The sequence below is a fragment of the Periplaneta americana genome, chromosome 2 (genome assembly GCF_040183065.1).
Source record: "Periplaneta americana isolate PAMFEO1 chromosome 2, P.americana_PAMFEO1_priV1, whole genome shotgun sequence".
NCBI classification, from domain to species: Eukaryota; Metazoa; Arthropoda; class Insecta; order Blattodea; family Blattidae; genus Periplaneta; species Periplaneta americana.
The window spans coordinates 212,723,865-212,739,742 of NC_091118.1; the positions used below are offsets into that span (position 1 = coordinate 212,723,865).

The 15,878-nt window shown below is 36.1% G+C and overlaps 1 protein-coding gene across 3 annotated transcripts in view; it reads left to right on the forward strand.

Annotated features, from left to right (window-relative positions):
- The first annotated feature begins 9,355 nt into the window (after window positions 1-9,355).
- The window catches only part of FER (tyrosine-protein kinase Fer), an 81,864-nt gene continuing 75,341 nt past the window's right edge, over window positions 9,356-15,878 (forward strand). For 2 of the 3 annotated variants that reach the window (XM_069819517.1, XM_069819518.1), the window contains exons 1-2: window positions 9,362-9,501; window positions 14,474-14,686. In XM_069819517.1, coding sequence (XP_069675618.1) covers window positions 14,474-14,686 — 213 coding nt within the window. In that variant the 5' untranslated portion in view covers window positions 9,362-9,501. Of the gene's footprint in view, window positions 9,502-14,473; window positions 14,687-15,878 lie in introns of all 3 variants that reach the window. The other variant, XM_069819514.1, reaches the window with a different exon arrangement.

The window sequence follows — 15,878 nt, forward strand, 5'->3', positions numbered from 1 at the left end:
TTTCCTGTATGGAGAGATTAAAAGACCAGGAGATTAACAGTGATCTAATTTTGTAACTAGGGTAGTATAAATATGTGTGTAACAATGTTATTGTTTGTGCTGTGAGAACGAGCCAATAGAGATACGAGTACTCATGTGTGTGACCTTATGAAATCTTATGACATCAACATTTATTCACAGCATTACCCCGCTTCGTTTCATTCCGCAAAGACTTTCTCGTGGTTGGACCACAGTATAACAGTTTGTGCTTTCATACAATAACTAAGTAGCATCTTGCTCTAGGCATCATAAAGGGATTCTTTGTCCAGCAGCCAACAGGAAGGGCTTTTGTTGACATGCGGAGTATTCTTGTGTGGAATGAAGATTAGATGTCCACAAATATGAAAAACTAGCTGTCCACACTGATTGTAAGAATGTGGAACTTCCTTGGAATATTGCAATAAGAAACAAGATCACGTACTTGGAGAAAGTAGTTTAGTTGCCTTCCTGCGTGAATGCCTACCCTGTCACGTGACATGGGAAGCAAGGTCGTCCACACAATATGCTGTGCTTGCTACTGCCGAAAGCTACTCAAATTTTGGATAATATTATTTTAAGCTTCTGTTTTGCAATACAGTAAAACCTCGCTAAGACGCGCCCGCTTATTACGCTACCCCGTGTAATACGCTTTTTTGTCCGGTCGTGCACATTTCATATATAACGCCTTTATAAAATACCCCGTTTGTTGCGCTCAAGTCCCGCATAATACGCTGTTTTTGTGGAATATTTTCGATGTAATTTTCAGCAATGTACTGTAACAGCAATGAATCATTTTGGCCATTGAACTCACTGGTGCCATTAACCTGAAAAGTATTGGTATTCGACCCTTTACCTGCGCATTTAAACCTTCAAACTATACAATACCCCACCCTCTTGTTACGCTCTCTTATTTGACCCTTTACCTGTGCAGCTTACAGTTAAAATAATCCACCCTCTTGCTAATCCTCTCTTTCTCAGGCAACATTCCTCACTCAACTGTAATAAAATTCAGGAAATTTTTGCTGGTCAGTTTGTTATCTTTTAGTGTATTGAAGTGTGTGTGTGATTACAATGAGTGTTAAACGAAAAGCACTTTTTGTGTCTGAAAAATTCGAAATCTTACGAAAGTACGATGAAAACAGTACTCTTAATCAGAAACAACTGTCTGATTCATTAGGAATCCCATCATCGACATTAATAATGATAATAAAAAATCGCGACTCAATCACTGCAGCTGCGACGTCGGGAGGATGTAAGCGCAAGAGAGTGAAGTGTGGTAAACATGAGGACTTGGAGGACACGCACATGGCAAACAACTATAAAAGACTTTTTTTCGAAAGAATTAAGTACACTACGTACATAGATACAGTATCGTAAATGTCTTTAATGTACAGTACAGTAATTACATAATGGAGTAATACTACAGAGGTGTGAAAATTATTAGAATAATCTTAATTTTAAAGGTTTTTTAATAGTTCCTTCACAAATATTCATTGAATTGATGAATATTGGTATATAATATTACCATACAGGTAATCAGGATATATTTACTACTAACAATGCCGGAAAGCATTGTTGTACATTGGTATTTTTCTTATTTTACAATTGTTATGGGAATTCAGAAATTATTATATTATGTTGGCGGAATTGGAAACATAAAAAATTAATTAAGAAATGCTTTAAACAAATTGTTCTTTGCGTTTACATTGTTGTGAAGGTTCAAATGAACGTATACATCTGTTTTGTGCATATAATTTTTTATGTTTCCAATTCCGCCAACATAATATAATAATTTCTGAATTCCCGTAAATATATAGTTAATAGTAAATATATCCTACATCAGTATAGTAATATATACCAATATTCATCAATTCAATTAATATTTGTGAAGGAACTATTAAAAAAACCTTTAAAATTAAGATTATTCTAATAATTTTCACACCTCTGTATATTACCTTTCATGAATCATGTATTTCAATAAAGAAAAATGCTAATAGATACTGTATATAAGTCAAAATTAGTATACCGCCTAATATGCGGTCCCGGTTAATACGCGGTTTACACCCGGTCCCTTGAACAGCGTCTTATCGGGGTTTTACTGTATTCTGTCTTGGACTTTCTTTATCATGTTGCATTTTGCTGATATTGGGTGGAGAATTTCTCATTCATTATCTCACAGGGCACAAATCCATCTGTGTAATGGTCCCACCAACATACTAATGCAAGGCATACAGATTCTAAATGGGTGTCCATTAAACCGAGACCCATTGGAAGAAACACCGACAAGTTGTCAAGTACTTGGTGTCAGAAACCAACCAATTTAGTTGTACACTTATCACAGAGTATCTGAGAGCTTGTGACAGAAAGTGGTGCAGATGGAAATACTCTAAGTACTTGCTACTAAAGCATGTAATACGAGAAAAAAATATTGCACACACACTTGTGACTTGCAACAGCTGCAGACTGAATATGTATTTTTTTATGAGGAATTGGATCAGTGCTAGGGACGCACATTTTTTTCCTTCCTGCACTGCCACAAACTAGTTATCCCACCTAGATGAGCCAAGCTTACAAATACTCTGTTTCGAGTGTCTTTCATTTCTGTTAGTACTCTATTTTGTCAGTTCTTGCATATTTGCTTACAAATGTGATTTAACTTGATAAAAGTGGGGAGAACTAAGTGAATGTGAGTGCTTGGTGAGTGGATGTTTAATACTGCAAGAACAAACTGAGAAGCATATAGGACGATTACCATGGTTACGCCTGTCATAAGACTAGATGAAGGTACTGGTGAGATAAGTATTTGTTTAAACCTGATTTCGGAAAGGGAGGAAGTGCACCAATTTAGCGTGGCATTTCCTTTCCTTTTCAAAACAAGAATGTACTTGGATTGTGTGAATTTCTTGAATGAGAAATATGTTTATCATGAACTGTGGAGTAATGTCCCTGAACTTGGTTTCCTGCTTTTTTTTATGTGAAATGTTTATGCTCGAGGGTTAAATAATAATTAAAAAAAATGTTACAGAAGTTTCAACAACTGACATCACTTCCTTAGCAACGACACTGAGTTACATAGAGTAATTATAAACAGCTATATGCATCACATACAACATTATCAGAACAAATAGATAAATCATCTGCATTGCATGCATACAAATAAAGTCCCAAAAGTTGTTTCACTGTCCTTGAAATGGAAAAGACACGTCTAAGTCTTCCAATGAAACACTGCATTGAAAATTCAACTGTGAAATTGTAGGGCCTAATACTTAAAGAAAAGAAGAAGAATTATAAACAAATGAAAAGCAAATGATTTACAGAGTATAAATTTTATAATTTAACCCTCTATATCTCAAATTATTTACTGAAATCAGAAAATGTTTTCAAGTCTCTATATTAGTTGATAGTGATCTAAATAGCACATAATGGTAAAATTAAATTGTTTTATTAATTTTTATTGTACATGACATGGTTGTGACGTCCAGATAACATTGGTCCATCATGACATAATGGTAAAATAAACATTGACATCTAGAGGGCAAAGTATGAACTCCAGAGAACATAAAAAAAATAGAAAATAGCAGCCATATTGTAATTTTGAAGTCACATTGGTCAAATTTCAAGTTCCATAAGACTAAACACAGTTCTTTTTGCGGACAACCAAGTATTAGTTGCAAACTCCGAAGACAATTTACAGATGGGTATATTTAAACTAAATAAAATCATAGTAGAACATGACATGAATATCTCACCAGAAAAAACCAAAATAATGGCATTTGAAGGTACAAACCCAATCCGAAGCAAAATTGTTGTTGAAAATGTGATTTTAGAACAGATAAATTCCTTTTCATGTATGGTTGTGAAACTTGGACTCTCACTCTGAGAGAGGAACATAGGTTCAGGGTGTTTGAGAATAAGGTGCTAAGGAAAATATTTGGGGCTAAGCGGGATGAAGTTACAGGAGAATGGAGAAAGTTACACAACACAGAACTGCACGCATTGTATTCTTCACCTGACATAATTAGGAACATAAAATCGAGACGTTTGAGATGGGCAGGGCATGTAGCACGTATGGGCGAATCCAGAAATGCATATAGAGTGTTAGTTGGGAGACCGGAGGGAAAAAGACCTTTAGGGAGGCCGAGACGTAGATGGGAGGATAATATTAAAATGGATTTGAGGGAGGTGGGGTATGATGATAGAGACTGGATTAATCTTGCACAGGATAGGGACCGCTGGCGGGCTTATGTGAGGGCGGCAATGAACCTTCGGGTTCCTTAAAAGCCATTTGTAAGTAAGTAAATTCCTTTTCATACTTAGGATGTAATATATCATACAAAGGAGAGAATGATGTAAGCAGAAAAATTAACAAATTTTTACAAATATTAAGACTGCTAAACCATACTCTAAAACCAAGTTCAGTACAGAAACATTCCAGAATAAAGCTATATAAAACCCTTGCACTACCAACTCTCCTCTATGGAAACGAAATTTGGGTTCTGAAACAAAGAGATATCAGCAGCTGAAATGAAATATCTGCAGGATACACGCTTCTGGACCACAAGAGGCACGAGGATATTCTGCAGGAACTCAACATGCAGCCATTAGAAGAAAAAATTACAGAATACAGAAACAGATGGCTTGAACACATTTCTCGTATGGAAGCTGGCCGGACACCCCAAGAAATGCTAAAATACCACCACCACGACCTGGACGTCCACAGTAACGTCTATTGGATCCTGTATAGCTGGAACCGAAACAGGCCAACAATGGCCTAATTTCGTGCCTGGAATATGATGATGATGAAGTCACATTGGTCAACAATGGAAAGAACATTCTCTCTGTCGTTACTGAATGTGACTCTCAGGTCACACAAGACAATAGAGGTTTCAAATGTTTATTCATTTTTTAATCAGCAAAAAGAGGAGTGGAGACATTATTCACTTGACTGATAAGGGGGGATATAAAAGCTGAAAAATAATTCGGTGCTTTGAAACAACACTCTATCATTATATTTATTATCTTACTGTTAAATTGCTGACATTTGTAGCTACTTTGATATTATTTGGTTTCTTTTGAAATCTGTATTAGTAACTCCTGTGTACATGTTGCTGAATTCTCTGTGGTTATGTTTTTAGCACACCTCGCTAAGAAATTTAGAGAGCTATTATGGAATCTAAGGGATACAACAGAAAGCCAATCAGAGTGCTGCATTGGAGTTAAATCGCTCGCTTGAACTCGGTCGAGTGTCGCACCCTCGAGTGAGATACGATCGGTCGTGATACGCTCGTAATAAATAGAAGCACAGTACAAGGTCATCTCACCGACATGTCTTATCTTGTGTGGAAGGCGACAGATAAGATACACATATGTTTTGCTCACACGGTAAAAATAAGGCTTTATTTTCTGCGTTTATGACAAACATTAATGGAACAGTCAATGGAACGTACCAAAACAGGAACATGAAGTTATAAATAAAATAGTATGAAAAACTTCGATATACAGGTATTATTGCTAATTAATAATTACTCAATATTTGATTTACCACATATATAATATGATAGGTCCATACATAGTGTTCCGCCTATATACTGCGACAATGTAAAAACGTTTTACGAAATATTATTGATATAGCAGTACATTAATAACAATATTAGTACAGAGATAACGTCACAGAAAATATAATAAAACGAATAATCATGCTGCACAACTGTTACAGACGCAAAGATTGATACACTAATTATTAGAGATTATTATTATTATTATTATTATTATTATTATTATTACTACTACTACTACTACTACTACTAGAAAACTTGATGCAGTTCTTGCATTATCGTGATTATGTTCTCTGTTTATAATAATTACATTTACATCCAATAACATCTATCAGATGTGGCAAAAACAAAATCACTCCTGTGTGAAAAAAAAAAAAAACATTTCCCCACAACATTTATATTACATTTTAAAGCAAGTTTTGTAGTTGTACTATGGAGAGGTTAGTTAAACACTGGAAAGTTTTGAAATGATAAACATCTATGATGTTACTACACAGTTCATCACTGTAACAAGAACGCATATCTAACGCTCGGCTTATACCGTTCGAGGATTTATCGCTCGTGACAATTTTACCCATCATGCATGTGCGCTATCTATCAGATTATGCTATGAACTACATGGCCCTCGAGCGAAAACATCCGATGCAGACCACTGATACCAATAGTGTTATCCAGTGATTTTAACATGTTTCAAAACCTGAAAATCAAAACTTCCTAAAGTATGTTCTTATTTCTCTTAACATAGACCCTTAGTAACGTCTCTCCAAGAAATTAGTTCATATGACACACAGTTATTCCATTGTAAATAATTATACAGATATATGATATATATTCGTAATAAAGAGATAAAGGAAAAATAATAATTAATAACACAACAAACAAATTACATTAAATTTGTTTTGTTCTCACTCATATCACATTTCACAAATCCTTATAAGTCGGAATGGTACCCGCTGTAGGCGCTGTCTCAGCGAGATTGAAACTCTTCCCCATATCCTTGGCTTCTGCCCCTATAGTGAAGCCCTTTGCAACATCCGTCACCATGCTGTCCGTTCTATGCTGGCCGAGGCACTGAAGGAAGTAGGGTTTACAGCCCATCAAGAGGTGTAGGGACTAGCCACACAAGGAAGTGTTCGGCGAATTGATATCATTGCCATTAAGAACAACTCGGCATACATTCTAGATCCCACCATCAGATTTGAGACACATGCAGATCAACCGCATGAGGTGGACAGTGAAAAGAAACGGATCTATGAACCAACAATCCCGTTCTATAAAGATAAATATAGCCTGTCCCACATTGATGTAATAGGTCTGATGGTGGGGGCACGAGGTACCAACAAATGTAAAAACCTGGGGCTAACACACAGCATTGTGAAGGAAATAGCCATTAGTGCCCTCAAAGGATCGGTTCAGATATTGAGAAATCATTTGTATGGGAGTGATAATGGAAATTTCAAGTTATCTTAACCGATGGCTGTTGATTGGTTTAGATATCAATGCCAATGAATTCGTACTATTATTTTTCTCGCGGTATATGGCATTCATATCATTCTAACCTATCTGATGATATTTTTTTCCCCCTTTCTTAACTGTAAATGGGCACATTTTGTATATTCGATTCCCTAACCGTTTCAAATGTTTATCATTTTACCTTTTAAGTGTGTTTCCAAATTATATGTAATACGCTTTGTCAAATCTGGCAACCCTTTCATAAGGGAAGCTAAATTTATATATATAATATATATCACAACAGAGAGCATAAACGTTTCACACAATTACAAAGAGCCTGTGAATCCCATGTCATTTTTCAATTCAACTTCAAGTACTGTACATTTTCATTTTTCCGAATCACATTTCGCAGGTGGCTTTCCAAGCCATTCATTCTTCATGTTCCACTGTCGTGGACTGATATGTCTACAGAATCTGCTTGTATCAATAATATCTATGCTACATCGGAATAAATTGTGCTGGACGCCAGCTGGAACAAACACTTTCATGAAGAGTTCCTCAAGCATGTTCATTTCTTGTTTTCAAGAAACTGTGTATTATACGCCATGTACTGTATTGTACCTGTTTTCATTCCTGATGCCATATGCTCTTTCTATGCTTGTAATATGTTGAGACTTGAAATAAAATTTCCTAAGTGATTTTGAGATACAGATAAAAAGTGGCATTGTGTTCCGAGATAAATACTGCATTCTCACCCTGGCTTTCCTCTTGAAGAAGCTCATAATTAGAACCAGTTTTAGATTCATAAAATCCATTAATGTTCATTGAGCTTGTTTCTTTGGACATTGTAAAGAAAATCCCCTACAATCATGTTCAATAGCATCATTAGTTAAAAAGAGAAAAAATGTATGCATTGATTTCATGATTTTTTTCTTACGTTTTAGAAAAAAAAAAGATTTGTGATTATTTCTATTGGAGCAACATAGAAGCTGGTACTAATATAATATGCATGCTAACTACAAGTTAAAAAAAAAAAAAATTGGAAATATTGGAAAGTTGGAAAGGATTAATTGTTTTTAGAGTGCTGCGTGCAGTCAAAATACATGTATAAAAATATTAATGGACAGTACCAGTAACATTTACTCAAGTATGAATATGTGTTCTCATTGACAAAAGAACAGACATAATCCATGTATAATTTCAGATCAGACTTAATTGTGGTGAGGTACAAAATATTCTCATTCTAGCATCATTTTTATGTTGTGAAGGGATATTTGTACTTTCTTAAGTAAGTTCGGGATGGCTGTGGAGTAAAAGCTCGTCCACAATAAACCGGGAACGGAAACGAGAATGAGAACTGAAATATTGTTAGCATCAATGTATTTAAGGGTAACGTGAAAGTTAATTTTGAATGCACACATTTAAATACATTTATTTTAACAATATTTCCGTTCTCGTTCACGTTTCCATTCCCGGTTTATTGTGAATCAGCCTTAACAGTTAGCACGTCTGATCGTGAAACGAGCGGGTCTGGGTTCAAATCCTGGTCGAGATAAGTTACCTGATTAGGGTTTTCTCTGGGGTTTTCCCCTCAACCAATTCAAGCAGAATTGCTGGGTAACTTCCTATGTTGGATCTCGGACTTATTTTGCCATCATTAGGCCAAATTCACATCATCATACATATCAAAGTCCGAGTTAAGTTCATGGTGCAGCGTGCTGTACTTGTACAAGAGCTTGGCCGTTTTGTTATCCAATCATTCATAGAATAGGAGTGGTAAGCATAATAAACCCCAGGCTGCAGTGTAAACCTTTGAGTCCCTCCTCGGCACAAGAAAATGGTGGGGATAAATAACTTGCGTTATTACTACTGATACTAATATTATACTGAACCAATTTAGTTGTAACATTTCTACAGTAAAGAAGCCCAGGAGTAAACGATTTTTTTGTTTTGTTTTTGTAGAAAGTTGTATTTAGTGATTCGCTATATTCTATAAATAAGTTACACGCCAAATAAATCAAAAATTTTACTCAAGCGGAAAACAAAACTGCAAAGTTTTCAAGCTGAAGAAATTTAGCGACATTTTTAAAGTTTCAGAACTGGCGTTTGGCTGCATTGTGCGACATGTTAATAACGACGCCAGTGGTAAATTTTAGTACTTACAATTTTAGTACCAACCTTTGACGATTAAATTTTCGCTTTAACACAGAAAACTGCTTAAATTTGCTCCTGATCGAGGCTGCTATCTAGCGGAGAATATTATTACTAAATGACAAGTAAGGAAGTTTTATCTAGGGGAGCTATAGTGGCTACCGTGTCTGCAGTGTTGGTAATGTTGGTTATCGAGTGTTATTCAGATGTGGGGTGTAAATGTTTATATATTTTTCTTATAGGATCGGTAAGGGGTGTTACCAGTGATGAATATCAGTTGCTTTAATTACGAAAGTTGAAATACTCCGTTTACTATAAAAAGCAGGTAAGTTCCTTGTAAAAATGGGTAAGTTGGCCTCAATTATATCGAAGGAGTAACAGACTTTCTAAAGATGTCAGATCAGTTTATTTTTGACTAAAATCGGGTTCTTTTCTTAGATATACACATGAATTAAATTACCGATGATAGGTGACATGCGTATCTGTTTTTTTTTTTTGGGCACTATTCATTTTATTTGCAACTTCTTTATTAAGATTCCAAAAACTTTCATCCTACGATCGCAGTGTAACTTGTAAAATATAATTTAAGTGAAATTATTGTACTGATTCCCGTAATTTAAATTTTTCTTAAGAAGAATCATCTTTGTAGTATTTGTCTCTGGGAAGTGTGGGGGCCGTAGTTTGCATTGATAAGTAATTCGTACTATTTAGTAGTTAAAGTAATGAGAACACTTTCATAGTTTTAAATTCGATGACGTCGCACATAGTGCAGACCCAGAAATGTAACATTTATACTTTAGGGTGTTATAATTATATGAGAAATAGTGCGTAGTCTTGAAGTTTCGTGGAAGCCACAGATGCGGGTTTGAATTTTAGGAAAAATAAGTTTTTATTTTCTCATTGCGTTTGTGAAGTCCTGTAATATCTCGCATAATGTTCCGGCGTCATGCTGACACCATACCTAGGGAGCCACAGTCGTGTTTCTATAGTGTCGAGTTTATGAAGCCGTAACCATTTTTTCTCTCTTAAAAGGGCTTGTGACAAATGCCAAGGAGAAGTACAAATTTCAGTAAAATGGCCCACTTAGAAGAGCAGTAGCATGTTCGAAGTGCGCTTTTAAAATACGGCTATGTTTACATTATTTGGATCTTTTTTCAGCATTTTTGGTAATTTATAAGCATACGGGACCGCATGTATGTTACTATTCCATTCAAGTAATACAGGAAAATATTACTGTTTTTGTCGTATCTTGTTTTCTCTTTTTTCTACTCAAATCTCTCTACCGTATATTCATTTTATTTAATTTGCTTTTTGGAAATAACCAATACTTTATTTTATTAGCAAACTACTTTCCAATGAAGATAGACTCTAAGGATTCAGTATACAGTAGTCAATTTACAAATAGTTATGCGAATAAGAAAAAAAAAAAAAGAAAGCATTGAAAGTATGCTGACGAGATAGCATTACTACCATTTATTTTGGCTTACTTTTTTTTGTATTATAGTCATACATAATTTTTAGAAATAAAAATTGTATAACTTACAGTTTTTTGGAAGGACCGCGACTCGAACCATCGAAGTTGGGTTTAGCGACCCAGTGCCTTTACCAACTAAACCTCATTGGCACATGGCTGAAACGTGTTTCGATGAATGTATACTACCGTACGTATACAGAAAGAAAATGTAAATTATTTCGATCTCGTCAGTGTTGTGAATATTTCTGAATTATTCCCGAGACTTGAAAATGATGAAGTTACGAGTTTAAATTGAAATATAACTCAAATTGTTATAGGCTAATACTGCATCAGTAATTCTCATGACTTTGTCATTGTTACTAGCGACATTCAACTGTCGATATTTGTAGCGATGGCTGCTACTAATCTAAATAAAGAAATTGAATATAATTTTTCCATTCTTCGTAGATTACCGCATTTTTCAACTTCGGCTATGATCTTTCCCTTTTTATCTGTTTCCATTTTCCGCAAACCATCAGTAGTTTTGTGTTTCGAAATTATATATTAATTTCTGGTGACTTGTTTAGGCCTCTTGTTATGGAGAAATAAAATCAATCGTAATTTAGGAAACAAAAATAATTACAATGTGGGTGTAGTTTCTCTCTTGTTTAGTAAGTCGCTGATATAAGCGTTAACATTTATTTTTCAAAATGAAATATCGGTAATTATGAAGTTCAGTTACTGCGCTGTTTTTTTAAAAAAGAGCGCTTGATTACAGGGCAGTTTTATAAGGTGAAAACAGTGTTTTGCTTTTTGTTTTAAATGTACAAAGCGAATATAATTATTTTACTCATTTCATTTTTCTTTAGGCAATATTTTGATGTTTGTAATTTCGGAACCCAGTGGCCAACCTCACTTGAGGACGGATGATTTTCAATAAATCTTAGTAGCAACTCGATGCGATTCATATTAAATTTGTTATCCCTGTCACACAGTTAATGCCCCCTATGTGTAATTAAACAGATTTTCTAGTGAGTGATAGTTTCCTATTTTCTGCCTTCATCTTAGTCTGCACATTGTGAGCCATATATTGTTACATTTCATATTAGTCCTATTTAGGTTATTCCTACAATTATTGCTCGTTTAAATATCATTATTTGCGTTGGAAAGCTCAGACTTTGCGTTTGTTAATAATTGTTTATGATAAAGTTGAAACGAGTTCCTGATAACAATATCTGCCCCCTTTTTCTTTGCAGTCCTCGAAAGTAAATAACAAATGGTTGCGTGTAGACCTGTTGTATCACATACACTCTATTTTTCTATTTACTCCAAAAATTACAAGTTGCGAGAATTTAAATCTTGTAATTTAAGCGACCGTCTGCCATGGTGACTCTTGAGACGTAGCTTTATGTATTGCCTATCCAAGTGGTCCGTGTTTCCATTCCTGGCATGGACAATGGAAGAAATTTATGTTCCGTCTATGGGACTGGATGGTTGTCCGTTGTCTTGTGGTTGTCCTATGATGTTCCTGCGATGTCCCTGTGTCGTGCTAACCCCACATCCAGCGAGGCCTACAATGTGATTGATATCTAGTGCCTATTTACAGAAAATATCCTCCTCCCCCACACTGCATATAGCTCAGGTGCGTTAACCTGCTGATCCAGAGAGGCACTCGGGCGTGAGTTCGATTCCCTCTTGTTCTGATTACCTGGTCAATCAGTGCTAAATGACCTAGTAGTTGATACAGCGTCATTAAATAATACAGAAAACATCATAATTCTTATAGTGATTGTTAAAGAAGAAAAATTCGCTCCGGCGCAGGGGATCGAACCCGGGTCCTTGGTTCTATGTACCAAGTGCTCTAACCACTGAGCTACGCTGAAGTTCAATCCAAGTTTTTAATTTTTCTCTAATAATCATTGTTACCATAACAGATATATTCTGTAGGACCAAAAATTAACCTTTATGTAGATTCTTCGCCCAATAGTGCATATTACTGTGGAATTCCGGCCACCAAGTCACTCAATTGAGTGCGCTCCTTGTATAATGGCAGTTGACTTAATATATATGTCAACATACTCTCGGCTCCACAAGTAAAGAGCCCTGGCCTCACACCATTTCTGCACAGATGACAGTGATTGACAGCCCAGTTAGGGGAAATTGTTGCCACGTTTGCTCTTGGCTGGACTCTTTAAATGTATTTTCTTTTGCAACTGGTTGGATTCTTTCAAAAATGGAAAATTCACAACACAGCATTCTCGGCGGTATCTTTGTCCACAGTTTCACTAATTGGGGGAGCGTGTCAGTCAGATTTATGGCTTCCTGAACCCAACCCTGCAACAAAGGTTCTTTACTTGTGAAACCAAGAGTATATGTCGAACTTGGAGTCAGGCCACAAAAGGAAAACACTAGAGGAGAGGGATTCGATCTGGCGCTGTGGATTGAACTTCGGCGTAGCTGAGGGAAACGCTTCATGACTGCACAGTGAACTGTCACCTTTTTTAATTTTGAAAAAAAAAAAAAAAAAAAAAAAAAGTAATTATTTTTAAATCGTAAAAATATTTTTTTTCATATAGCAGAAGGACAGTGTTTTACACATACCAATTTTCATTATTGTACAAAATACAGTAATGGAGGAAAAAATGTTTAATATATCCAAAAATTTTACTGCTGTAAGCTGTGCCTAACCCCTTAAACTAAATACCGGTAAAAGGTAAAGGTATCCCCGTAACATGCCATGAAGGCACTTGGGGGGCATGGTGGTAGAGCCCCATGCTTTCCATGACCTCGGCACTAGAATGAGGTGGTGTGGTCGGCACCACGCTCTGACCGCCTTTTACCCCCGGGAAAGACCCGGTACTCAATTTTATAGGAGGCTGAGTGAACCTCGGGGCCGTTCTGAAAGTTTGGCAACGAGAAAAAATCCTGTCACCACCTGGGATCGAACCCCGGACCTTCCAGTCCGTAGCCAGCTGCTCTACCAACTGAGCTACCCGGTAAACTAAATACCGGTACACTTCTATAATAGAGGCCTAATAGAACTCGTCACTAGTTCACTGATGTCTATTACAATAAGTAAGAATATGCATTCTGAATGAATCAAATGAGAAGTTTCTGCAGCACTCACTCAAACGAGCATCACAACTGTTGCTTTGATATTCTAGTTGGGAGTGTCAGCTCAGAGATCGTTCTGTCCAACTCCAGCCATACTCCATACACTGGCAATATTTCCAGAGTTTTGGTGAAAGATATCCGAGCTCTAGATTACATTAGCAACCTGGTAAAGGAACTGAATTACTCTGGAATGCGTAAAGTGTGAGAAGGAATGTCTCATCTTTGGATGACATGATTTTTATAGTCCCGTCGCTCTAATTTCCGGCTGCCAGTCACGTTGCAGGTCGGCTACATTTAAACGTGTGCGTCTTGTGATTCGCTGGTGAAGACGTTATGCATTTCCTAAGGCTCGATAAATACTTAATATAATCGCCCGCCATTTTGGCTCTTTCGTTGGCGTTCGCAGAAAGCACACGAGGACGTTATTTGCCGCTCAATTACAGTGCGTTTAATTTATTATCATAGGAGCTACGACATGATAATGTTTAACGGTGTGGCAAATAGATTCCTCGTCTGGTAGCTCGGCAACAAAAGAACAAAAATGGCGAACGATACTACCTACCTAGAATTTATAGATCCTTCACTTCCTAAGACGTAAGCAAAGAGGAGGAGTCACGCCGGGAATAACAGCGTCGCGACTATAGTACTAATATTTTAGTATAAGAGGCTACCAATCTGTAAAGGAGTTGAGTTGTGGGGTTGCCACCTCAGAGCCCTGTTTTAATTGCAGATGGGGTTTTCATCGAACCTGCAGGGCAGGGCCGCTCATGAAGCTCTGCTCTGTCGGCAAGATGCAGAGCTTCGTCTCTTGGACACCATGCGGCGCTGTCTTACAAACAAAGTGAAGTGCGATCGTGAGTACGCTGTGGCGATCACAACTGTGGCTCAGCAGGGGCAGAAGCTGGAGCGAGCCGAGGACCTGGTGGGCAGCTTGGTGGCCCAGGCAAGTTGTTTACTTGAATGCTGTGGCATAGAATTTGCTCAGGCTGAAGGGTCGCCCAAGATTGACCTGCACTTTATTCATTACAAAGAAATACATGCATGTTATATTGAAGGAAGTGTATTCTTTTTTAAGGGGAGAGGATGGTATTTTTTAAAGCTTTTTACCTGTTTGGTGTAAAATATTAATATTTTGTATGTAGAGAGCTCATAGCTGTAGCAACTCAACCAAATATAATTATTTTGAAAAAAAATTATTTGGGGACCCAAATTTGAAAAAAAAATATACCCAATGCAGGATTGTACTAAAACAGATATATCTAAACCGTTTTTAAAGATAGATTCAAAGAGTTTTTCGCAATGTATTTGCCAAATTATGTTCTACAAACTGTCTGTAACAGAACTATGATATTCCCTACGTTTGTAAAATAAACAATTAAAATTTAATAACAATTTTCTGATTTCCTTTCTTGGAAACAAACAGACGTATTTTTTAAATGAAGTCAATTAACAAAATTTTGTTCCAGAGAAACGCTTCCTAATAGTCTAAAGAATGTGTTCTAAATTTCATGCATGTATCTTTAATAGTTTGAAAATTATATCCATTTTTGTCCGGCAATGTAGCAAAAAAAAAAAAAAAATGAAGTTACTGGAAACCGATAAAAGCGGGCGTGTGATTTAAAAATCCATAGTGCAGGAAGTTTAAAAATGACTTCTCAACATCCGATAAGGGCACAAATACCCACAAAATGTTATGCAATGCATTCCACACATATCAAAGAGTATTTTAAAGAAAGAAAAAATTTTTTTGAAAATTTAATTTACTGGAAACAACAATAAAAGTGGGTGAGTGATTTAAAAATCCATAACGCAGGAAGTTTAAAAATGGCGACTCAACATCCGATAAGGGCACAAATACCTACAAAATGTTATGCTATGCATTCCACACATATCAAAGAGTATTTTAAAGAAAGAAAAATTTTTAAAGAAAGAAAAAATTATTTTGAAAATTTAATTTACTGGAAACAACAATAAAAGTGGGCGAGTGATTTAAAAATCGATAACGCAGGAAGTTTAAAAATGGCGACTCAACATCCGATAAGGGCACAAATACCCACAAAATGTTATGCAATGCATTCCACACAAATCACAGAGTATTTTAAAGAATTTTTTTTTTAAATTTACTCATTTTTCAC